The sequence below is a fragment of the Mytilus edulis genome, chromosome 4 (assembly GCF_963676685.1).
Source record: "Mytilus edulis chromosome 4, xbMytEdul2.2, whole genome shotgun sequence".
Taxonomy (NCBI): Eukaryota; Metazoa; Mollusca; class Bivalvia; order Mytilida; family Mytilidae; genus Mytilus; species Mytilus edulis.
This window is the reverse complement of record NC_092347.1, coordinates 90,741,792-90,769,110: the sequence shown is the minus strand read 5'-3', so window position 1 is coordinate 90,769,110 and position 27,319 is coordinate 90,741,792. Positions and strand designations below refer to the sequence as shown.

Genomic DNA, 27,319 nt, shown 5'->3' with positions numbered 1-27,319 from the left:
GTCACAAAAAAGGTTTATCAATTATAGCTGAATTGACTATCTCATGTATTACAGCTGATATTTGGTTGTTATTCCTTTATTTTTGGTAAAACTTCTTTGTATAATTGTGTAGTGTATATTGTCTTCGTATGACTATGTTGTCTATAACATCTTTGTATGACTATGTTGTCTATAGCATCTTCGTATGACTATGTTGTCTATTATAATAGCATCTTCGTATGACTATGCTGTGTAAAATGTATTCTGCTTTCTCTTTCAGAGCACATTCATCACTGTTTAGTACGGTTCAGTGTTGCTAAATGTACTTTTTGTCAAATTGTTTTATCTTTTCGTCGTCTTTCGGGTTTTTTTAATGATGTTGTACATGTCAGATTCTATATGATTTTTGAGTTCTGAATATCTCAATGGTATCTTCTACATCTTTTGCCTTTTTCTACACATTCTGTTAGTGAAGAAAACTCATCGTCTTTTTTTAAGAAATTCGGTACAATTTGAAATACAAATTCCCACACAGCCTGATCATTTCGTATCGTTTTCAGTTGTCTATGGTACGATTTGATTTTATTATTCTGTTTCTAACAATCCCCCACCTCTTGTAAAAAATTCTGATACGTGAACAGTAGAATTCAAAATAGTTTTTGCTGTTACAAGCGTAATTATAAACTCAAATGTCAAATGATGCCATAGTCACTACTAGCTAAAGGTACTGTCAAACTATAATCTATGTCGTAGTTGTTCTATATCTTATTATCACAGGAAAAACAACGAGAATAGGCATATCGAGTCTGAGTGATGTGTGTAGCGAGTCTCAAATAAGGTGCATAGTCATCTCATTCCACTTTGGGACTTTCTTCGTCATTTTACAATATCAAATCATCATAGATACAGTACCAGTATAAAAATCTTGTTCAGTAGACGTGCATTTGGTCTACAACAGACTCACCAGTGACGCCCAAATTAAATAATATAAAACGGCAAAATAAAGAGCAAGAAGGCCAAGAAGGAACAAAAAAGTCTGAACGTTTTTGCCAAATGTAGTCAAAGTAATCTATCTCTGCGGTAGAATAATCTAAGTATTTTCAAAAAGTCAAAGTTTTCTAAACAATTAATCTATAATTTGTAGCACCGCAATTTTGACATGTTTTAAGAATCGTAAAGGTGGTTAATTTTTCAACTGTTTACTTTTTGCCACGAGAACTTTATCTTCACGGCACTTTATGTAATATTTCATCGGAATTTGTGCCGTGCCTCCACGGTATTCAAAACTACAGATCCCGCCATTTTTTTTAATTCATTTACATGCATAATTTTGGCAACAATAGTCGACTAAATGTTTTACTTAATGTAACTATAGAAAATATAAATCCAAGTAACAAACAAAAGCTGTCGGAATCACATAAACTCTAAAAGGAGAGAAAACGGTTGCGTCGACTGGATAAATATTTCCTTGTATGCATTTGGCGAGACGTTTAAAAAAAGTATTTAATCCATTTTCAAGATATCAAATATAAGTTTGAAAGATATTTTATCAATTGATGTATTATTTATTAAATAAAATAACAAATCTCCTAAATAATATATAAGTAAATAAGATTAATTAATCATTAAGAGAGATATATTATAAAGTTTATTCGATATCTTATATAGGTTTTCAGATGTCTTATTTAGTTTAAACGATATCTTGTTAATTTAAAAAGATGTATTCCTAACGTTATTAGATATTTTACAATTTATTTTTATTTAAAGACATCTTCAACGTAATAAGATATTTTATCAACTAAATAAGATATCTTATAATATAGATATCTTATAAAGTTATTAGACATGTTGTTAGCTAATTAAGATGTCTGATAAATCAATTAAATGAGATATCATGTAGACGATGAAATTAAGCAATTTGTCTAATTTGATGATTTGACGATTTAGTTAATTCTAAAATAATGTATTTAATATTATAAAAGTTAAAGTCAATACTTGCTTTCTTAGATAGATATTTGCAATATGTTACATAGAAAAATCTTATTTTCGTATCTTTAGTCATACGTAGCTTTATATTTGTACGAAATGCTCTTTCTAAGAAAAAAAATTCTAAAAACATTTGTCTTGTTAAACCACTGAAACTGCAGTAAACATATGTTACATCCTAGAACCACGCAAATACTAGTGTGATATTAAATACATACCATCCCTTTCAACGTGTTATTTCATATACTAAACCCTTCTTAAGGTGTACGGTTGTGTGAGCAGATTTCTCAATGTTGTGGACGTATTGGTAACTATTTAACATGTAAGTACAATTATACATTTACATTCTATATCATTTTAACTTACTATCTTTACAGCACCTATCATCATTCCCTGCTACATGGCACAGATGACGACGCGTTTTAATTGTTTTATTATCTTAAATCATTTTGAAATTTGTTCTCCTCCTGAAATCATAATTTACTAATTAAATAATTGACATAGAACGTGATACTACGTGCTTCTTACTTTTTGACGTCTTTGTATTTTGTTGTTAGATTCTACTATAAGGTATCCCTTTCCTCCGATGTTGTTGTTTCGACAATATAATATTTACTTTCAAACAAAATATCATCCCCGACTAGAGTCCGGTATTTTTGTTAATACTTTTCTTTATAAGACATTTATTTTTGAATTACCACTTTATTTCATACTTAGTTAAAAGTTGTCACACATCAACAAAGATCATCAACGAAGACATGCATCGTAATTTACAGGATTTGAACGCCTTTGTTTTTCTCACTGAATTTTCCTATACATGTACATTTTATTTAACCGCTACAATAATAACCTTTACTTTCTTTTTTGGACCTTTAAATGAAATAAATTCCCAAATACTATCCTGGCTTTACCTTCATAAGTTAAGTTCAAATCTAAACATTTAAAATCCAAAGGACGTACATATACGTAGCAACTTTAGGAGCTAATGATCAAAATGAGTCTGAAAAGAATAGCCACATTAATTGTCAAACTTATTTATGTTATTGGATTCAGCTTATTTTTTGCATTTACTGCCCGAGGTTCAAAATCTCATGTACTACTTGTAGTGTATTTTTGACATATTGCCCGTTTGTATGAATGGCTTTTATACTTCCTTGCATTATATATTTTCTCATGGTGTAAAATGGGGGCCTTCCTTTCATCATATATATAGATATGTAAACAATGCTATCTTGTAATGTGTTACGTGAATTTCTCATATGCCTTTTTAATTTTGCAATATGTTTTGTGATCTTAAATTATTAGTATAAACAATAGAAGGATTGTTTTAAAATGCTTCTTTAAATCGATTACTTGCATTCCAAAATTTAATATTAGTTTTGCTTGCTGGGATTTTGCAACAATATTTACTAATTGAATGAATTTTTGACTAAGGCGTTACTTTTTATCTTAAATCATCTGATATATATTTCACTTTGAAAATTGCATTTTTGTCAAACATTTTGTCTCGTATTTGTTTTGTTTCGTATCGTCTTGTTTTTTAAGTTGTTTTTTTATATAATTTCTGGTGAGTTTATTTTACAGTTAGGAGAGGCATGGAAGTATTATATTGACAATATAATACTTCCATGGGAGAGGTAACATTTAGCCCTAAAATGATTTTTTTCTAGAAATTCTGATAAGTTCTTTTTTTGAAACACTGTTTTTAGCAGTGTTGTTCATGTAATGTAGCTTTGTATGTTCTTTTTTTCTAAACAAATTGGGTTTTAAGTGAATAACATGTCCTTATGCAAATATTGACAATAATGCGGAGTTCACACAGTGCGATTATGGCTCCCGTTTGAGATCAGACAGTGCTAAGACACGACACTGTCTGGTCACTGTCCGATCTTTATCGGATCATATTTTGTTGAATAGGGACGCTGTCGTGACAAATTCGGTCGTTGTGTACCATGCAAAAGATACCAATCGAATTAGAATCGGATTGAGAGCGGGATAATCGGGACAAATTCGGTTGGAAACGACTAATTTGGACTCTTCCTGAACAATAGCTGATTGTTGTCGTGATTCAATAAATGTTTTTACAATTTTTCATTAAAGTTTTATATTCCAGCCATGATTCACAGGATTTTGATCAGACTTTTAACAAATTTCAATCGGGAATGGTCCTATCAAGGACGGCAGTAAAAATCGTGAATGTGTGACCCCAGCTTAATGGGAAGGCGGACAACAAAATTAAACTAGTGAAAACCAAGCTGCACTTGTCAGTCATAAACAAAAGTGTCCACAGTGATTGCCACTTATTTGAAAACCAAAAAATGTGAAAAGTTTGAGAATTATCATACACCAAAAACCATCGAAGCAAAACATGGCTTTCGGGATTGGAAGCCTAGTTGTAGCGCAGTTACATAGTCTGATGAAATGTTTGAGACCATTCAATTTTCAAAGACGTAGATCAGCCGTTAATTCATGTATAAACTTTCATTTTTGCGCTTTTTTTTCTTTTTTTATTCATTTATGTAATTGACTTCACCTCGATTTTTCGATTTTATTTTTTTTTATTACAAACGAATTCTATAGTTTACCTACCGATACAGTTCTTTACAAAATTGTTGAAGGCTTTACTCTGATCTGTAGATATATATAAATCACATAATCACAATATTATTATAGAAAATAGGTTATTCTGATAGAAGCCTTAAGATAATCAGGAAGTCGTGTCGTTGTCCTGGAAATGTTAAGTGTTTCATTAAATTTAACCTATCCTCGGGCTTCGGCGGTTTCGACATGGCGGGTGGTGCATGCACACATGTAGCAGGAGATGCTGGAATACACCTGTTTACGTACCAGGTCTCGCTCCCTTTGAAGTGCATTCAATTCACTCAGGATTTGTTTGGTACCTTAATGTGTCTCGGTGTAATCGAATTGCGAGATAGATTGGAACTAATGTAAACTACTGTGGCCTTAATCTACATTTAGCATATCCTAGAAACAATAATTGTCTAATGCTTTTTATGCAATTAGCAGAATTTTTAGATACAAAGAGAAGAAAGTTGGAATCATGATATTAACAGTTACAGTTATTGTGATCGTCAGCTTACCAGAACACGCGTTTGCTACACCATGTATTGGACAACAAATATCTACATGTGATTGCAGAAGAACAATAGTCGATTGTGAATCAGGTTTAACAGCAATACCTGGAGGTGTACCTTCAAGTACAACATTATTGTAAGTATAGTTTTAAACACCAGTTTGATATTCAGTTGTCTATTTAGATTTATGTTGATTTACGATGGATTTAAGTAGGATCCAGAACAATTTCCCTAACTGTTTTATTTCAAATTTTGGAGGAGAGATTGATAGAGATAGAGGTTTTCGTCTATAAACTATAGCAGTGCGGTCATGGTTTTGAATTTATACTATACTGAGGCTATGTAAATCCATTGTAAGTTCTTAAGGTTACATTAAACTAGGTTTTGTCGATTTCGCGTATATGGGTTTGGACGGAGTAGATATCATAGTAAGTCCTTATAAATCTACCATATATTTATAGATTATCGTTGATCATCTAAACGAGATTGATTTTCTCGCTTGAACCTGTACGGCGAAAGTTAGAAAAGCAATCGAGTTGAGATGAGCAATGGTAATCTGTTCATCGCTATTTTGCCTATGACTGACGACGTTGATGTTTAAATTGACAAGGGCATGTGCTTCCTTAATTTCTAGCGATAATTTTTCTTATCACTCTACTGTGCTGAGAACGGAAATTATCAATCAGTAAGATCAAAGGAAAATTTCGTAAAATAGCAATTAACTAGGTAATTATCACCGATGACCTCTGCACTTTTTTTTACCAACGGTCTAAAGTATTGCATAACCAACTTCAACTGGCAAAAAGGTTTTCAGAATATCATATGACATGTTAGTGGTTTCACCAGTATTTTGTATGAAAAACATAAAAAATTGAAAACAACACGTTAAATAATTTCATGCGTCAGAGGCGCTTTTCTGGATTCGCATGAAACTATCCTACGACAAAGAAATTGAATTTTAATTATACATAGTTTTTTATCTATGTTTTCCCCAATCTGCATTTTCATAACAAATAACGGTCATATGTTAATTTTATAGTTGTTTTATATGATAAAAATTATTGTCGACATATATCATATGTGTTACGTTTAAGTTATATAATACTTGATCTCGAATATAAACTTCCGAAATCCGGGCTGAAACTGCTGAGCGTTTATCATTCTCCTATGCACTGCAAGGAAAACGTTTGTCGCAAGATATTATCCAAAATGTTTTTTAACCAAAAGGTGACAACGTTTATACTAAATCCATAGACACCAACATTTTCTAGATCTGGAATGGCGGCCAAAGTAAAGGATACTTAAACGGGTCTAAATGATCTGGAAAAATGGACCACAACTGACTTAACAGCACTCATAAGACATATTCAAGAGGTCTGAACTTCTTAATTTTTAATGGAAGTTGTCAAAAGGAAGTTATTTTGTATTGTTAGTAACATCACAACTATGTCTATGTGATACTTTTTATATTTTAGCCTGATAGAAAAAAAAAGCTAAAATCTAAGTGCCAATTCTAGCCTTGCGTGTATCTATTCCTTTTCCGTCAAATCTTTCTCAGAAACTGCTTTACAGAAAACTTCGTATCTCGTCAGCAGCTCAACAGTCATGAGTTATAGAGTGATCCATGGAAAAAAGAAACTTATTACTAATGTTAAACTCGATAAGTAGGTCAATATACTGTAAATACAGAAATTATTGCGAGGTTATTATCATCAGTTGGTTTGGTTCAATTTTGTCAAAATAAGCTAAGAAACATTGTAAGTGAAGAATTCGACCTCATTGAATCCGTATTTATTTGACCTTCAATTTAACACCTTAGCTACAGATTGGTTACGCATGAATTAGGCGTATTCAGTCACTAAAAGGAAAAGAATGTCAACATTGAAAGTTAAAAAAGGGTAAACCATTTGAATGACTGATTCCATCATCCAAAACTCATTCTTATACAGGTAAAAACGATGATTAACATATATATTTTTAACCTATAATATGAAATCAAACAGACCTAGAAAAATCCAATTGCACGAGTTCGCTTTATATAACCATAGGTAGTCTTCGGAAATCACCTCGATGGTTAATTAGAGGGCGTCTAGACTAAAATACATACGAAATGCCGATACATATTATAGACCCATGCTTTGTAAATTGTTTATTTTAGACTTTCTATAATTTGAATATACGTTTTAGTATGTTATAAATCAAATATGAGAATTTGAGTCAAATCAGTGGATATGAATTTGACAGCTAATGCCCCTTCAATTTACCCTAAATTTGACAATAAATTTAAGTCTAAACAGTGAGTGAAGGCCAAGGATCTATAACTACCGAAAACAAATATATGACTTAGCATTATCAAAAGGGTCCCAAAAGAACAGTCAAATCAATATCAGGTCAATTTTGCCAGAGGGATTTGGAACCTTAGTATTTTTAAATGAACTTTATCAACGAAGAATTTAATTGAAAATTAGACAAACCATGAAAGTCCCGATGCCCCGACTATCGAAATGATAACACCCTCGGGGACTAATAGGCAACCAGCAATAATATCGACCCAGTGCTAAGAAAATGAAAATGACACTTTATAAATGTGTTGCGTCCGAAACGCTTTTCTTGTTTAACCTTCATCAGGAACGTTCATATGCAAACATGTCACTCTCACAGATGGTTTTAAAATGTTCAGTTGTCATTTGATGGAAATGAGAACATAGATATAGGAAGATGTGGTGTGAGTGCCAACGAGACAACTCTCCATCCAAATAACAATTTAAAAAAGTAAACCATTATAGGTCAATGTACGGCCTTCAACACGAAGCCTTGGCTCACACCAAACAACAAGCTATAAAGGGCCCCAAAATTTCAGGTGTAAAACCATTCAAACAAGAAAACCAACGGTCTAATCTATAAACAAATTTAAAAAAACGAGAAACGAGAAACAATTATAAATAGTCTATGTTTTCGTTAAGTCTTTCATCGGAAAGTTAACGTTCCACATCTAAGATATCACAAATGTTGTCGATTGCAATAGATTGGCTGCATCAAAGATGATCACGATCAGATGTTTTATAATTTCCTCCTACGGTAGATTAATGCTTTTGCTGATGTTTAATTTAGTTTAATCTCAATATTACAACACAGCAAGTCCTTTATTTAATCCAAAATATTGTTCAGTTTGTTTGAAGTTCACAATTGCAACTGCAATTCTGTTTCATGATTGAGTAGAAAGAATGGTGTGACAAGATTGAATTATTGATTGATTTGTCAATATAAGCACAATTGTGCTATTTAGCGGTGGATAGTTTATATTGGTGGAGGAAGACGGAGTGCCCGGTGGGAACCACCGGCCTTCGGTAGGAAAACTGACAATCCTAGTCAATTAAAATTGGAGTCGAAAACACCTGTCACATGCCGAATCGAGCTCCCAATCTCACTGTTGACAGACTAGATATACAATAGTCAACCTTCAAGCCTATAGAAAATTTTCACTTCGTTCAAAATTAAAATTCTTGGTACTTTTACCCATGAAATAAATGAAAATTGGCATCACACGACTAATAAGAAACCCACAGTAGCCATTATTAACTACAAATGCTAGTCTTTGTGAAGTTTAAAAAAGTATCTTCTTATATCCATTCTTTTTATTCCTCAGTATTACCTTTTATGTCTTGTTATGACATCACCGCCCCGATAGCCTCGTTGTAGTGTGCTTGCATCGACTGCTGGAGGTCTTGGGTTCGAATCCCTTCCCGGCTGTGCCAAACCAATGACTTGAATTGTCGTATTTGCTTCTCTTCGCTAAGTACGTCACATTAAGGATAAGATCAAAAACTGCTTCTGTTCGCTAAGTACGTCACATTAAGGATAAGATCAAAGACTGCTTCTCTTCGCTCAGTACGTCACATTAAGGATAAGAAATAAGCCTGGCATTAAATTCAATTGAAGAATTTGGAACTCTTTCTGGTCTAAAACTTAATAAATCAAAAACTGAAGGAATATGGCTAGGTAAATTAAAATATTCTAAAGATAAATATGAAAACATTAGTTGGAATAAAAGCCCCATTAAAAGTTTAGTTGTATATTTTGGAACTAATAAAGTTGAATGCAATAAATTAAACACAGAAAATATTTTGAGGAAGTCAGAAAAATCAATTTCAAAATGGAAGAAAAAAAAGCTTACAATGATTGGGCAAATAACAGTAATACAAACATTAATTATACCAAACATAACCTTTTTAGAATCAGTAACCAATTTATCGAGAGACTTTTTAACACAATTTAAAAAACTAATATTTAACAATATATGGCCAAAACAAAATAAGACAATCAATAGATCTACTCTATGTAATGATTATCAGGAAGAAGGTTTAAAAATGATTGATATAGATAGTTATATAATATCAATTCATATATCTTGGGTTAAAAGGTTAACAACAGAATAATTTTCAAATTGGAAGGTCATACCTTTATATTACTTTAACAAATCTGGAGCTAACTTCGCTCTATTTAACATGAACCCTGATAATATATATGACATACAAAATTTAAAAAAAATCAGAACTTTATTTAGAAATATTAAAAAGTTGATATAAAGTACATAATAGTTCCAAGAAAAGCAAGGGGTTAAATTTCAAAAGTGTAAGACAGCAATTCATTTGGGGTAATCAATCAATTAAATTAAATGGTAAAAGGCTTGTTTTTCCAAACTGGATAGAAAGTGACTTTAAATGAAAGCATAGATAAACAAGGTAATATCTCCCAAACAGTAATCTTAAATGAATTGAAAGAAAAATCAAACTTGATAGCAGAACTTTCTAAACTAAAATCTGCAATCATAAAGGAATGGAAAATCATGTTAAAATCAAATCAATCAATTTCAACTAAAGTTCAAATAGACAGAAATATTTACTTAGAAGCAAAAAAAAAGCCAAATCAATTTGCATTAAAAAATTAAAAGCTAAAAATAGATATAATTATATCAAAGGAATAGAAAGTGACACACCTATTGGCTTCATAAAATGGAAAAATAATATTCAATTTAAATTCTTGATATATCAAACTTTACATTTCACCAGTTAGATAATAAAAAACTAAAATTGTTTAGGTGGAAATTGATCAATTATATATTACCATGTAAACAACTGCTTTATCAATGGAAAATAATGAAGGATAATCAATGTCATATATGTCACAAAGTAGAAAATTATGATCATTTTTTTAAAGAGTGTAAATTTTTACAAGAATTTTGGATTAAAGTTAGGTTACTACTTGAAAAAATATAAATAGGTACACATATTTTATCAATGCAAAATTTAATACTTGGATACAGAATTCAAGACAGTTCATATTTTGATATTAATGTGTTGTTAACAATTGTTTTATTTGCTGTTTACAAAAGTAATTATGCATCAGAGTTAAAACACAAGTACATAGATGTATATAGTGTTTTTAAATTAGAATTCTTAGAATGATATGAAAATAGTATACTCTTAGAAAGAAAATGTAGTAAATTTTTGAAAGATACATTTAAATATATCTAATTAACCGCAATGTAATTCAATAGTAGAAGTGTGCAAGTACTCATGGTTGAGTAGTTGTGTGACAGGGAGTGTGTGTGTGCAAGTTTTGTGACTAAGTTTTTGTGTAGGTATATGTGTGTGTCTGTTTATGTGAAAGTTAAGACATTATACTCGTAGAGCAATACTACGTTTTTAATTTATGTTTTATGTATACTGTTTCTCTGTTTACACGAAACGATTGGCAATACTTTATACAAAGTATCAACAAAAACTCATTCTTTATCCATGTTTTTGATCATGTTAACTTTACCATCAGAATGTCATCAATGATTGATATATACTCATAATGTTTCAGGCTTTCAGTATTCTGTAGCGCGTACAAGTTATCGTTAAAGAAAACAAAACAGTTAAAACTTACCAAATAAGTTCAGAATATTCCAACACACAAGAATGAATAAAATACACGTGCTCGAGATACATAATAAACATCTATACCATGTGATATACAATTAAAATAAGTAGAAAAACGTAAACAGAAAGAACGTATGTTTTTGTCCGGATTTGTCGCTATGCAGATTTTGTAAACTATATCGATTGTAATATTTTATTTACCACTTTTGAAACTTATAATAAGTTTATCTTGTGAATCCCCTGGTTCATTTGATAATTCACACACAGGGATAAACCTATTTGGGATAGTTGTACCTTTTAGGGTATTTGTTAACAACCAATTGTGCAATAAACTGAATAGAAAATAAAAAAAGGACTGGTTGGCTCGGAGTCACAACAATGTGTTAGGGTAGGATAACATGTAAATGTCTTCCTGTGGACTGTTAGCACCTTAAAAATCCGACTCAGCGAATCGATGTAGTACAAACTAAAGTTAATAATCATATTATGTTTACACATTTACGTCCTGAATATGCATTATTGTACTGTTATGAATCACAGATTATGACCAAACTCAGTAAAGACCCGTCTGAATTTTATTTAATTGATAAATTCAATAACACTTACCGTTTTCTTGAAGAGATGATTTCGTTAATTAACAAAGATGTTTCAAAATATACTACCGACATTAGCCAAAAAGAACGTGTTATTTAAATAATCAAATATCAACGGTAATAACTTTCCTTTCCTAGGTTAAGACATTTCAGGTTTACACGGGAATCTCTAAACTACAATTACGACAAAAGGTTCGGTTTTTCGTTTCTTACTGTTAATTTTCAGTTTTTTGGACGGTGATGAACATGCAGCATTATCTTACGGTGTTAATATATCACATCGTTTGCTATGCCCGTGTCTGTTGTGACGTTTTCGATTTTAATTAACGTAATCTATGTATTATGGGTATATTATTAAGTCAGGGAGTTCGTTACACAATTTACTTCAAAAAAAAACTTTACTAAATTCTTCCATAGATATAGAGATTTGGTTTTGATTCCATAGATATAGATAAATTGGTTTTGATTCCATACATATAGAGATTTGGTTTTGATTCCATAGAAAAAGAGATTTGTTTTTGATTCCAGAGATACAGCGATTTAGTTTTGAAGTTTGATTGTACCTGTATTTCAAATGGGATAGCACATCCTAAATTGTACGGAGATGTTGCTTACCGAGCCCGGAAATTTAGATACGATCCGGATAAACTTGTCGATCCTTTAAATAAACTTATTTTAAAAGGTTGCCAATTCAACACTGTAATTATCACTTTGAATATTGATTTTATTGGTATTAATATTGATTTTTATTATAAGTAAATTAAAATCAAACTTAATATTATATGTATATACATATGCACATTCATGGCTCTACAATCTGTCGATACCTGTATCTTTTCATAACACAAGGTTATGTTTTTCTCTGACTGTTCATTAAGTCTTTACACTTAATCCATTGGATGTTGGGTGTGTACTGATTTGTATTTTAGTCTTAGATGCATGATTTTTTTTATTAGTTGTTATTTGCTTTGAACTAGCTGTCAGTAACTGTGAGTACTCTCAGATTAGTACTTAGTGTCTTTTTGTTATCGGGAAGTATTAGTATCCTGTCCACTCTGTGTTTTATTATTTCTATTTGTATCCATCTCAAGCCTTTTTTACCTGATTTTAATCGTTTTTTTCTTATGTTGTACTGTTACACCACTATCCCAGGTTGGGTTGAGCGCCCGCTAACATGTTTAACCCCGCCACATTCGGTACGTAGCTGTCCACTGAATTACAAGCTCGTGGCTTACTTCTTTTTACATTATCAATTACTATTTTTTTAGTATAAGATTTCGAAACAATTTTATCCTAAATATTTCCTTCATGCTTAGCACTGATTCCTTGTCCGCCTTTGACTAATTAATAAGATTTGTATCGTAAATCTTGTTGTTATGTAACCAACGCTATATATTCGCATGTCCCGGAGGGGAAGTCCCCTTCTTACATAAATCAAAAAATTACGTTAGAAGCTATCCAGGAACGGAGAATGTTCTTAAATAACAAACAGTTTGAACGTATTCCAACGTCAAGCAAACGTCTGCTGTTGTTCATTCTTTGAAACAAATATTAGACATTAAGACTGTAAGTTTTTTTCTTATTCTTTAAAGAATAAAAGTAAAGGAACAAAGTCTTGGTGGACAAAACGCTTTTAGAAATAGCTCATTTATATTGTATCCAACTTTCTTCACAAATTATCTAAACATTTTGTCTTTAGAGATTTGAGAGAAAATGCTATTAGCAGTGTACCAGGCGGAGTGTTCTCAAACAACACAAATCTGAGGGTAATGTAAGTGTTAAAGATATTTTTCATCAAAATGCAGGTTAAAAAAGAGAGTTTCTTTTTCTTTTTAAAAGAATATTCAGAAGTTTTCAAAAGGATATTTTTGTAAACGATTAACATACAAAGAGCCTTCAGACATTTCACTCACAATCCTGCTAATGATGTATATTTATCACCAAAGATCATAATCGACATACGCAAACATGATAATTGGTGCGAATCTTTTTAATGTAATTTAAGAATCCATTGTTGTACTACCTGTAATCATTTAACTACTTTTTTACTACGATTAATCAGTAATCTTCTTTTTAGTGACTTAAGTTACAACTCCATATCGACTATAGCAGCAAATGCGTTTGATGGTCTTGTGCAATTGTTAATTCTGTAAGTTTAATTGTAAATATACAAATTAATATAAATTATAACTTGTCGAATTGTTGGGCCGACATCATGAAATGCACGGTTTTTAACTTCCTTATCCCGAGCATGTTTATTGTAGTGATGTTGTTAAAGTTTGGTGAAGTGGTCTATGACTTGCATTTACGATTGTTTAATTATTGATCCTACACTAGGATGTTAGATACGAGCAATCTTTCCATATCAGTACCGCTTGTCTATTTGGAAACTAAAACGATAAAACGGTTATGTTAAAAGGATTATTCTAACGTTTTCAGGAAGGAAATTACGTACACGATTAACGTACTAATTGATAAAAACCCTGTAAACATTTCACTCACGATCCCACTAATGATGTCTGTTTATTCCTAAAACATCAGACATGATTCTAAGTGCGAACCTTTTGAATGAAATTCAAGAATCCAGTGATGTTCTCTCTGTTATCATTTCAGAATTACGTTTTTAGCAGTATTTTTATTTTTAGACGCTTATCGAACAACAAGATATCGACTATAACAGCAAATACGTTTGATGAGCTTGTGTCATTGAAAACACTGTAAGTTTTATTGTTATGATAAAGAATGATAGAAATTATAACTTATCGAAATTTTGGGTCGACATCATGAATAGAACTGGTTTTAATATACTCATCCCGAGGATATTTATTGCCTTGATGTTGTCAATGTTTGGTGCAGTTGACCATGAATAATTCGCCATTTAGTCATTTAGCCCAGTAGACTGAACTTTAGATCTGACATGAAAGTACGGATATTGCTCTTTTTAAATTTGCTATTATAAAATTTCGAAATAATTTTATCTTATATACATGTGTATATACTTCATGCATAGCTCTGATTCCCTGTCCGAGTTTGACTTTGTAATAAGATTGGTACCGGAAATATTGTTGAAATGTAACCGACGCTTTATATTCGCATGTCTTACATCGATCAAAAAATTACGTAAAGAGCCATGCAAGTACAGAGGGTTTTCTTAAATAACAATCAGTCTGAACACAATTCAACGTTAAGCAAATGTCTGCAGTTATTCTTTGACACAGATATTAGACATTAAGGAGGTTCGCTTGTAATGTTTTTAAATTTTTGTCAGATTTTCGGATCCTCTGGTTTTATCCATTTGATTGCCTTAAAAAAAATTGCCCATTGACCCCCATTTTTCTCTTTATAAATCTGTTACATGTATCACTATAAGCCATCTGTAAAAGTCTTATTAAATTGCTGTTATTTTTCAATAGTTTTTGAAAACTTAAACTTGTCAATGATAAAGCTATGAAAAGTCAAAAGAGATTATTTTCCCGCCAAAATTTCAATGGCTTATAGCTCGAAAAAAAGCACATTGAGATCTCATAAACATGTTTAACCCCGCCTTACTTTTGCGCCTGTCCCAAGTAAGGAGCCTCTGGCCTTTGTTAGTCTTGTATTATTTTTAAGTTTTTTATTTACAATTTGAAGTTTAGTATGACGTTCATTATCCCTGAACTAGTATATGTATTTGTTTAGGGGCCAGCTGAAGGATCCCTCCGGGTGCGGGAGTTTCTCGCTGCATTGAAGACCTGTTGGTGACCTTCTGCCGTTATCTGTTCCATGCATGGTTGGGTTGTTGTCTCTTTGACACATTCCCCATTTCCATTCTCAATTTTACATTGACTTGTATTTTATTTTTACTCTTTTGGTTCCTTTATTAATCCCCTATCAATATACACTAGTGTTATGAAAAGCTTGTTATCTTGAAACTTAGTAGCGAACATCATTAAGGCTGAATGGTTTTTTTCTTTTTCTTTAAAAAGTAAAACTAAAGGACTGGAGTTTTCACCGACAAATACGATTTTAAAAATAGCTCATTTATATTGTATCCAACTTTCTTCACAAATAAGCGATACATTTCGTCTTATGAAAATTGAACGAAAATGATATTAGCAGTTTACCAGACGATTTTTTCTCAAACAACACAAATCTGAGGAGAATGTAAGTGTCAAAGATATTTTCCATCAAAATGCAGGTTAAAAAAGAGAGTTTCTTTTTCTTTTTAAAAGAATATTCAGATGTTTTCAAAAGAAGATTTTCGTATACGATTAACATACTAAGAGCTTACCAGCCTTTACACATTTCACTCATAATCCCGCTAATGATGTCCGTTTATCACCAAAAGCTCATAATCGACATACGCAGAAATAATTTTTGGTGCGAACATTCTTAATGAAATTTAAGAATCCAGTGTTGTACTCCCTGTAATCAATTAAGACTTTTTTTACTACGATTAATTAGTTATCTTCTTTTTAGTACCTTGAGTATCAACAAAATATCGACTATAGCAGCAAATGCATTTGATTATCTTGTGTCATTGGAAGAACTGTAAGTTTTATTGGTACGATAGAAATTATAACTTATCGAAATTTTGGGTCGACATCATGAATTGCATGGATTTTAACATCCTCTATCTGAGAATATTTATTGCTGTGATGTTGTCAAAGTCTGGTGCGGTTGATCATTAATAACTCGCACACAAGCCCAGAAGCCGCCCGAACCTTGGAACTTACATGAAAATACGGATATTGTTCTGTTTCCATTTGCTATTATAAAATTTCGAAATGATATTAACTTATATATTTCTTCATTCATAGCTCTGGTTCCCTGTCCAAGTTTGTCTTTGTTGTTTTATCATCTCTTCAACGTGTCTTTATTATGTTTTCGACTTTCGAATAAGGTTTCCAGGAGTATCACTGAAGAGACAATTTATGTCGAAATGCGCATCTGGGGCAATAAGATTGGTACCGTTAATATTGTTGTTATGTAAACAACTCTTTATATTCACATGATCCGGAGGGGAAGTTCCCTTCTTACATCGATCAAAAAATTACGTAAGGAGCTATGCAGGAACAGAGTATGTTCTTAAACATTAACCATTCTGTAAGCAATCCAACGTCTAGCAAACGTCTGCTGTTATTCTTTCTTTGAAACAAATATAAGACATTAAGGCTGAAAGGTTTTTTTTCTTCTTTATAAAATAAAACTAAAGGAACGGAGTCTTGATGGACAAAAACGCTTTTAGAAACAGCTCATTTATATTGTATCCAACTTTCTCCACAAATAATCGAAACATTTTTTCTTCAGATATTGGAACGAAAATGATATTAGCAGTTTACCAGACGGATTGTTCTTAAACAACATAAATCTGAGGATAATGTAAGTTTGAAGGTTATTTATCATAAAAATACAGGTTAGAAATTTCTTTTTAAAAAAATATTCAAAAGTTTTCAAAAGGATATTTGCGTATACGATTAACATACTAAGAGCTTACCAGCCTTTACACATATCACTCATAATCCCGCTAATGATGTTTGTTTATCACCAAAAGGTCATAATCGACAAACGCAGAAATAATTATTGGTGCAAACCTTTTGAGTTAAATTGAAGAATCCAGTGTTGTACTCCCTGTAATCATTTAAAACTTTTTTTTTACTACGATTAATAAGTAATCTTCTTTTTAGTGACTTTAGGTTAAGATATCGATTTTAGCAGCAAATGCTTTTTATGATCTTGTGCTATTGGAAACTTGGGTTATAACTTCCTTATCCGGATCATGTTTATTGCAATGATGTTGTCAATGTTTGATTCACTGGTCTATGCATTCAGGATTGTTTAGTAATCGGCCAAAAATAATTCAGTAAATACACTTGAATGTTAGATATGACTAATCTTTCCATTTCCGTACCGCTTGTCTACTTTGAAACTAAAAAGATAAAACAGTTGTGTTAAAAGAATATTCTGAAGTTTTCAAGAGAAAAAACGCCTGTACACATTTCACTCACAATCCCGCTAATGATTTCTGTTTATTCCTAAAAGGTCATAATCGACATACTCAGAAATTAGTGCGAAATTTTTTAATGAAATTCAAGAAATGATTCCAAGTGGGAACCTTTTGAATGAAATTCAAGAATCCAGTGTTGTACTCTATGTAATCATTTCAGAATGTTCTTATTCAAGTTTTATCAGTTATTTTCTTTTGAGAGCAAATGCGTTTGATGATCTTGTGTCATTGGAATCTCTGTAAATTTATTGTTATGACAAAGAACGATATAAATTATAACTGATCGAAATCTTGGGTCATGAATTGCACGGGTTTTCAAATCCTCATCCCGAGGATGTTTATTGCAGTGATGTTGTCAACATTTTGTGCGGTTTGCCGTGAATAATTCGCCAGTCAGTTCCTGTGACACAAGCCCAGAAGATAGAACTTTGGAACTGACATGAAAATAGAGATATTGTTCTTTTAAATTTGCTATTACAAAATTTCGAAATGATATTAACTTATATATATTATATATTCCTTCATGCATAGCTCTGGTTCCCTGTCCAAGTTTGTCTTTGTGGTTTTATCATCACTTCAACGTGTCTGTATTTGGGTTTTCGACTTTCGAATATTTTTTCCTCGAGTATCACTGAAGAGACAATTTATGTCGAAATGCAATCCCGCTGATGATGTCTATTTATCTCTCAAAGGTCATAATTAACATACGCAGAAATTATTATTGGAGCGAACCTTTTAACTGATATTCAAGAATCCAGTGTTTTTAACGTTAATTAAAGCTAGTTATCTTCTTTTTAGAGAATAAGGAAACAATCAGATTTCGACTTTTGCAGCAAATGTGTTTGATGATCTTGTGTCATTGGAATTTATTTAAGATTTAAATTTAATGCGGAGTTTGAAACATAATGTCTGCATTAAATTCCGTATAACAGAGGTCATTAGTCGTTATCTTTGAACTAGCTGCTAGTAACTGCAAGTACTCTCAGATATGTATTACAAGTTGTGTTGGGTTTTTTGGGGTTTTTTTCTGGGATGTATAAATACCCTGCCACGTTCTGTCTGCGTTTTTGTTAAATGGTTTTCTGCTTTGTATCTATCTGATGAGTTAAGCCGTTTTCAACTGATTTTTTTGTAATTTTCCTATGTTGTACTGTTACACCATTGTCCCATATAAAGGGGAGGGTTGGCGCCTTCAAACATGTTTAACCCCGCCACATTCTGTATATGTCAGTCCCAAGTCAGAAGCCTGTATTCAGTGGTTTTCCTTGGTTCATATCTGTCATATCTATTTTTCGTAAATTACTTTGTTATACGTTCAAAAAAACATTACGCTGCTTGTTTTCTCAATTGAATTGTTTCATATTTTTCATGTCGGGGCCTCTTATAGTCGAACATACGATATGGATTTTTCTCATGATTGAAGGCCATACGGTTGGCTATAATTGCTTACATCCATTTAGTTGAACTTTGATGGATAGTTGTCTCATTGACAATCATACAACGTCTACATGTTTAACATCGCAACAAAATGTCAAAATATAGTGTTACTTTCTGTTTTTCTAAAAAAAAATGAAATCAAAATGAAAGGAGCCTGTAAGGGAAAACGGTTTCAAAAGCAACACCTTTGTATTACAATGATAGCATACTACATGGTAGAATCGTTGATGTTATGTTGTTTGTTAGAAAATCTTGAACTGATTGGTGTCCAATAATTGATGACAGGTTAGCATCGTCGCCACTTACCTGTAACAAGACAAGGCAAACCTTTGATTTTGAAATACCGTCTTGCTGGTCTCGTGATAGCTTGCATAGGGCGAGTGCAAAAGGTCGTCCACTCAGACCAAGGCTTAATCGGTTTTGTATAACAGTAATATGTCCGACATCTTCATCTTACTTTCAGATGTTTTCATATTTTTTTCCTTTTGCTTGATGCCAATGTTAAGGATTTTGTATTCATGGCATAAGAAATTATTAAAGTTTTAATTACCAGTACCAAATACAGTAAATGAAACCTTCACGGGGAAAATCCCATTCTGTTATGAAACGATTATTTCTAAATGAGAAACAATATAATTGATCATAGATAGTATGATCGTCTTACGAATTGATACGTTGTAAAAGGTAGCACAACAGTTTAAGTATGGAAGATCTGGGGTATTTGTATTTAAATAGATATAACTTTGTCATTGTAAAAACGACATTAAGACAAATGAAGTTCCTTATTAATGGGGGGATATCCAAAAGGGTTTGAAAAACAACCAATGTCTGGTTGTTTCTAAATGACCCTATTGGGACGATACTGAAAATAAAAACACATAATTCTTATTCTTAGATTACTGTTGTCCGCTTATGGGTTACTAAATGCATTTTTATTTCTTCATAAAAGCATAAAAATACTCAAAAACCTTGTTCAGATTTTTTATATAAGGTCCAGTTATAAAGTAAATCAATTGTGAATATTTGATTAATAAGATCATTAGAACGAAACAAAGAGCCAGCTATATAATATTCCGTAGAAAACTGAGAAACGGTTTTGACCCTTTGTATCATTTGCTCATTTTGCTTTATAATCTATTGCATGGGCAGTAGCCAACTTTTTCCGGTATAAATCCAGTCAACAATTTGTGAAGGGAAACATATTGTATTGAAATATTACAATAACAGTTTACTCTGTTTATGTCATAAGTGTTCCAACTTACAAAAAATGCTATAATACAAATCAATTATTTCTCTTTCCAGATATCTGCCTACGAATAACTTAAGTAGTCTACCATCAGGATTCTTTCAGTCGATCATAAACCTCGAAGATCTGTAAGTAAAATACATGTTTAACATCAAAATATAGCTTCGATTAGAGTACTGTAACCAACCTTATTTTCGCTGATATATTTTTGTCTTGTTTTGTACTTTCTAACCCACTTTGCGGCAATTTCATTTTGCAATTTACTTGATTAGTTAAATAAGGAAAGATCCAAGTTTAACATATTCGCGACAATTTGTATTCGCGGTTGTTTTTTTCTAATCGCAAATGCTCTTTTAGTTTTAAGTGTTCCAGCTAATATTCCATGAACCTAATAATTGACCTAGCGATTTCAATGTTTCTCATATACTATTTCAATCATCTAAATAATCATAAACTTATTTCAACGCTAATTTTTTCTTCTTCAGATATTTGTTTGACAATAGGTTAAGCTTTTTATCACCTGAAATGTTTCACTCGAACACAAAACTCAAAAAGTTGTAAGTATAGTACATGTTTAATATTAAAATGTTCACTTTAGAGTAGACGAAGAGACAAACTTAAAAAAACACTACATAGATCACTAAAGGCGGAGTAATACGAACCCCAAAATAAGTGGTGGTGATCGCAGGTGCTCCGGAAGGGAAGGCCGATCTTGTATGACGTCAATTATGTTCGAAATGTCAAAAATGTGTCAGCGAAGATTGCCATGTGTTCGCGTTGTTTCCTTGTAGTCATAGTGTGGCGGTCTTGCAGAAAAATGTGGTTATTTTAATATCATGTTACCATTATTGTGTCATAAGAATGCTTTGAATGATTGTTATTGGAATTGCAATCAATTAATGTTTTGTGTCTTTGTTCTCGTTTTCACTTTTCGCAAAATGTCGGATACACTACATTCTGAACACATCATAAAAAGCATGTGTCGATATCAGAATGCCTGTTTCATATCTCGATCTATTTTTAGTATAAGCACTTCTAGAATCTATGACTAACATGACGATTTAAATTAACCGATTTCTCAGCGGTAAAAACTCATCAAATATACCAGGCTTATGATTTGGTATGCAATACACGTTTTTCGTTTACATAATATTGTGACGCTAGAATCAAAACAGTTGGAAGGTCAAATGCTTATTGCTGTTCTATTCTAGGTACGTATCAACAGTAAATACCCAATATATTTAAGGCAATAACAAATTTAACGAGCGTTTACGTATCATTGACCTACTTTTCATACTATAAGATCAACATCACATACCACATAAAAAAAGATAAAGAAATCATACATAATGTCATGCTTTAATTTTCATCAGTTCGAAGTTTTGTCATTAAATAAGAATGACTTTTTGTTCAATCAAAACCAATTCTGATTGGCAAAAACAAGTAAATGTCATGTTATGTAATTATTCGTTTAATTATCTTTTTCGAATTTCATTTAAAAAAAAAGGAAGAAACGAATTGATGAAAAAAACTGAGGGGTTCGCATCAACTTCAAAAGAAGCGGTAGGGGATTCTTTGCCAGGATTTATGCATCACTCGCCATGTGAAGCCATTTGAGTTGAGATAGCGACATATCCATCATTTTCAGTGAATTTCAATTTTTCGATTTTACTTTTTAGACAATTAAGAAACAACCCATTGGTATGTTGCAATATGACCGATTTCTTTCAATGGGCCATTACAGCACAACTAGAAGGTGATACAATAGAGTGCAAAGATTTGTCAATAAGCATACTACTTCAAAAATTTGACATATCGAAATGTAAAATTCCAGGTAGGTAATTCAATGATATTTCCTAAAATGACTGGGATCATTAAATCAATGGTTTCAAATCATTCACTTCTGAAAGAAACACATTTACGAAAAATACACAAACGTTTGAAATTGGAATTGTTTTATATAAAAACATTTACACAACACAAATACAAAACGACTGAAAACAGAATAGAAAAGTGATGGAAAATTAATCGTAGTGTCCAATTGGTTTTTTGAACAACAAAACATATTCTTAACCAAAGAAAAAGACATTTTTAGTATGCAAGTTAACTTGAGTAAACTCTAGAAACAACTCAGTAATCTGATCTGTTTTAACAACCTAAGTTCAGGAAATTTCGCTACAAAGGTTGGTAACACAGCAGGTCACACAGTTTACATTCTAAGAACTCTGCAATTACAACTTTATTTTCTTGAAAGATGGTCAATGATATGAATTAAACTATAAGTAAAAAAAACAAATAAAGAATTCGATGTTTCAAGAAGCCTTCCTTTCGCAGATATGAAATATATAGCAAGGTTTTACAAATTTATATCAAATCTTGTTTATGTTATTTATATTGCTTAGTTGATGGTCAGTGGGGCTCATGGTCAACACCATCATGTTCTGCGACCTGCGGTAATGGCGTACAATATCGAAAAAGAACTTGCAACGACCCTTCACCTTCTAACGGCGGAAAAGATTGTCAAGGTGTTGACAACGAAACGTCAGGTTGTAATTCAGGGGAATGTTCAGGTAATTGTTTTCTTAAATTGAATAAAATGAATAAGTAAAACATAAAGTATCCTTGCATCCAGTATTAGTGATGATGCTGACCTCTACTACTACAACCTGTTCAACAAAAAAGGCAGCAGTATCCGAAAGTATTTCGTAGTGATACTGTACTTATAAAAATCATGTCAATTCCGCATATTTGAAAAAAAAAACATGTAGTATACAATTAGCACCTAGCCATATATAGGATTAATTTCTTCGACAGAGTAATGTAAATACTTTATTAAGAAGTATTGAATAAACTCATTAAAGATAACAGGCTTATAATTGTGTAAACGCTCAGGATAAAATTCGAATATCACGGCCCATGCCATATGTAAATGTCTAACAAATCTATGGCTTCAATGAATTATGTTTTAATTAATCTTTATAAGAAACACTCATATAGAAATTGATGTTTCAAGAACATTCTCACACGCAGATATGAGATATATAGCAAGGTTTTGCAAATTTATATCAAATCTTGTTTATGTTATTTATATTGCTTAGTTGATGGTCAGTGGGGCTCATGGTCAACACCATCATGTTCTGCGACCTGCGGTAATGGCGTACAATATCGAAAAAGAACTTGCAACGACCCTTCACCTTCTAACGGCGGAAAAGATTGTCAAGGTGTTGACAACGAAACGTCAGGTTGTAATTCAGGGGAATGTTCAGGTAATTGTTTTCTTAAATTGAATAAAATGAATAAGTAAAACATAAAGTATCCTTGCATCCAGTATTAGTGATGATGCTGACCTCTACTACTACAACCTGTTCAACAAAAAAGGCAGCAGTATCCGAAAGTATTTCGTAGTGATACTGTACTTATAAAAATCATGTCAATTCCGCATATTTGAAAAAAAAAACCATGTAGTATACAATTAGCACCTAGCCATATATAGGATTAATTTCTTCGACAGAGTAATGTAAATACTTTATTAAGAAGTATTGAATAAACTCATTAAAGATAACAGGCTTATAATTGTGTAAACGCTCAGGATAAAATTCGAATATCACGGCCCATGCCATATGTAAATGTCTAACAAATCTATGGCTTCAATGAATTATGTTTTAATTAATCTTTATAAGAAACACTCATATAGAAATTGATGTTTCAAGAAAATTCTCACACGCAGATATGAAATATATAGCAAGGTTTTACAAATTTATATCAAATCTTGTTTATGTTATTTATATTGCTTAGTTGATGGTCAGTGGGGCTCATGGTCAACACCATCATGTTCTGCGACCTGCGGTAATGGCGTACAATATCGAAAAAGAACTTGCAACGACCCTTCACCTTCTAACGGCGGAAAAGATTGTCAAGGTGTTGACAACGAAACGTCAGGTTGTAATTCAGGGGAATGTTCAGGTAGTTGTTTTCTTAAATTGAATAAAATGAATAAGTAAAACATAAAGTATCCTTGCATCCAGTATTAGTGATGATGCTGACCTCTACTACTACAACCTGTTCAACAAAAAAGGCAGCAGTATCCGAAAGTATTTCGTAGTGATACTGTACTTATAAAAATCATGTCAATTCCGCATATTTGAAAAAAAAAAACATGTAGTATACAATTAGCACCTAGCCATATATAGGATTAATTTCTTCGACAGAGTAATGTAAATACTTTATTAAGAAGTATTGAATAAACTCATTAAAGATAACAGGCTTATAATTGTGTAAACGCTCAGGATAAAATTCGAATATCACGGCCCATGCCATATGTAAATGTCTAACAAATCTATGGCTTCAATGAATTATGTTTTAATTAATCTTTATAAGAAACACTCATATAGAAATTGATGTTTCAAGAAAATTCTCACACGCAGATATGAAATATATAGCAAGGTTTTACAAATTTATATCAAATCTTGTTTATGTTATTTATATTGCTTAGTTGATGGTCAGTGGGGCTCATGGTCAACACCATCATGTTCTGCGACCTGCGGTAATGGCGTACAATATCGAAAAAGAACTTGCAACGACCCTTCACCTTCTAACGGCGGAAAAGATTGTCAAGGTGTTGACAACGAAACGTCAGGTTGTAATTCAGGGGAATGTTCAGGTAGTTGTTTTCTTAAATTGAATAAAATGAATAAGTAAAACATAAAGTATCCTTGCATCCAGTATTAGTGATGATGCTGACCTCTACTACTACAACCTGTTCAACAAAAAAGGCAGCAGTATCCGAAAGTATTTCGTAGTGATACTGTACTTATAAAAATCATGTCAATTCCGCATATTTGAAAAAAAAAACCATGTAGTATACAATTAGCACCTAGCCATATATAGGATTAATTTCTTCGACAGAGTAATGTAAATACTTTATTAAGAAGTATTGAATAAACTCATTAAAGATAACAGGCTTATAATTGTGTAAACGCTCAGGATAAAATTCGAATATCACGGCCCATGCCATATGTAAATGTCTAACAAATCTATGGCTTCAATGAATTATGTTTTAATTAATCTTTATAAGAAACACTCATATAGAAATTGATGTTTCAAGAAAATTCTCACACGCAGATATGAAATATATAGCAATGTTTTACAAATTTATATCAAATCTTGTTTATGTTATTTATATTGCTTAGTTGATGGTCAGTGGGGCTCATGGTCAACACCATCATGTTCTGCGACCTGCGGTAATGGCGTACAATATCGAAAAAGAACTTGCAACGACCCTTCACCTTCTAACGGCGGAAAAGATTGTCAAGGTGTTGACAACGAAACGTCAGGTTGTAATTCAGGGGAATGTTCAGGTAATTGTTTTCTTAAATTGAATAAAATGAATAAGTAAAACATAAAGTATCCTTGCATCCAGTATTAGTGATGATGCTGACCTCTAATACTACAACCTGTTCAACAAAAAAGGCAGCAGTATCCGAAAGTATTTCGTAGTGATACTGTACTTATAAAAATCATGTCAATTCCGCATATTTGAAAAAAAAAACCATGTAGTATACAATTAGCACCTAGCCATATATAGGATTAATTTCTTCGACAGAGTAATGTAAATACTTTATTAAGAAGTATTGAATAAACTCATTAAAGATAATAGGCTTATAATTGTGTAAACGCTCAGGATAAAATTCGAATATCACGGCCTATGCCATATGTAAATGTCTAACAAATCTATGGCTGCCATGAATTATGTCTTAATTAATTTTTATAAGAAACACTCATATAGAAATTGATGTTTCAAGAAAATTCTCACACGCAGATATGAAATATATAGCAAGGTTTTACAAATTTATTTCAAATCTTGTTAATATAATTTATATTGCTTAGTTGATGGTCAGTGGGGCTCATGGACAACATCATCATGTTCTGAGACCTGCGGTAATGGCGTACAATATCGAAATAGAACTTGCAACGACCCTTCACCTTCTAACGGCGGAAAAGATTGTCAAGGTGTTGACAACGAATCGTCGGATTGTAATTCAGGAGATTGTTCAGGTAATTGTTTTCTTAAATTGAATAAAATGAATTAGTAAAACATAAAGTATCCTTGCATTCAGTATTAGTGATGATGCTGATCTCTACTACTACAACCTGTTCAACAAAAGAGGCAGCAGTATCCGAAAGTATTTCGTAGTAATACCGTACTAAGTCTTATTAAAATTGTCTACTTTGACACATGTCGATTCCGCATATTTTCGAAAGAGCTAGAGTATACAATTAGCACCTAGCCATATATAGGATTAATTTCTTCGACAGTGAATAAACTCATTTAAGATACCAGACTTATAATTGTGTAAACTTTCAGGATAAAATTCGAATATCACGGCCCATGCCATATGTAAATGTCTAACAAATCTATGGCTTCCATGAATTATTTCTTAATTGAACTATAATAAGAAACACAGATATAGAAATCGATGTTTCAAGAAAATTCTCACACGCAGATATGAAATATATAGCAAGGTTTTACATATTTCTATAAACTCTTGTTTATGGTTTTTACAATTCTTAGTTGATGGTCAGTGGGGTTCGTGGACAACAACATTATGTTCTGTGACCTGCGGTAATGGCGTACAATATCGAAATAGAACTTGCAACGACCCTTCACCTTCTAAGGGCGGAAAAGATTGTCAAGGTGTTGACAACGAATCGTCGGATTGTAATTCAGGAGATTGTTCAGGTAATTGTTTTCTCAAATTGAATAAAATGAATAAGTAAAACATAAAGTATCCTTGCATCCAGTATTAGTAATGATGCTGATCTCTACTACTACAACCTGTTCAACAAAAGAGGCAGCAGTATCCGAATGTATTTCGTAGTGATTCCGTACTGATTAAAATCGTCTACTTTGTCACATGTCAATTCCGCATATTTTTGAAAAAGCATGTACTATACATTTAGCACCTAGTCATATATAGGATGAATTTCTTCGACAGTGTAATGTAAATAAATTAAGATGTATTGAATAAACTCATTAAAGATACCAGGCTTATAATTGTGTAAACGCTCAGGAT

At 32.0% G+C, this 27,319-nt stretch overlaps 1 protein-coding gene across 1 annotated transcript; it reads left to right on the top strand.

Annotated features, from left to right (window-relative positions):
* The first annotated feature begins 5,026 nt into the window (after window positions 1-5,026).
* On the top strand, window positions 5,027-26,655 carry LOC139521599 (uncharacterized). Its single transcript, XM_071315078.1, has 10 exons — window positions 5,027-5,196; window positions 20,303-20,374; window positions 21,926-21,947; window positions 22,649-22,816; window positions 23,345-23,512; window positions 24,042-24,209; window positions 24,739-24,906; window positions 25,436-25,603; window positions 26,133-26,300; window positions 26,611-26,655. Exons 1-10 carry the CDS (start codon window positions 5,027-5,029, stop codon window positions 26,653-26,655), a joined length of 1,317 nt encoding a protein of 438 aa, XP_071171179.1.
* Window positions 26,656-27,319: the final 664 nt, after the last annotated feature.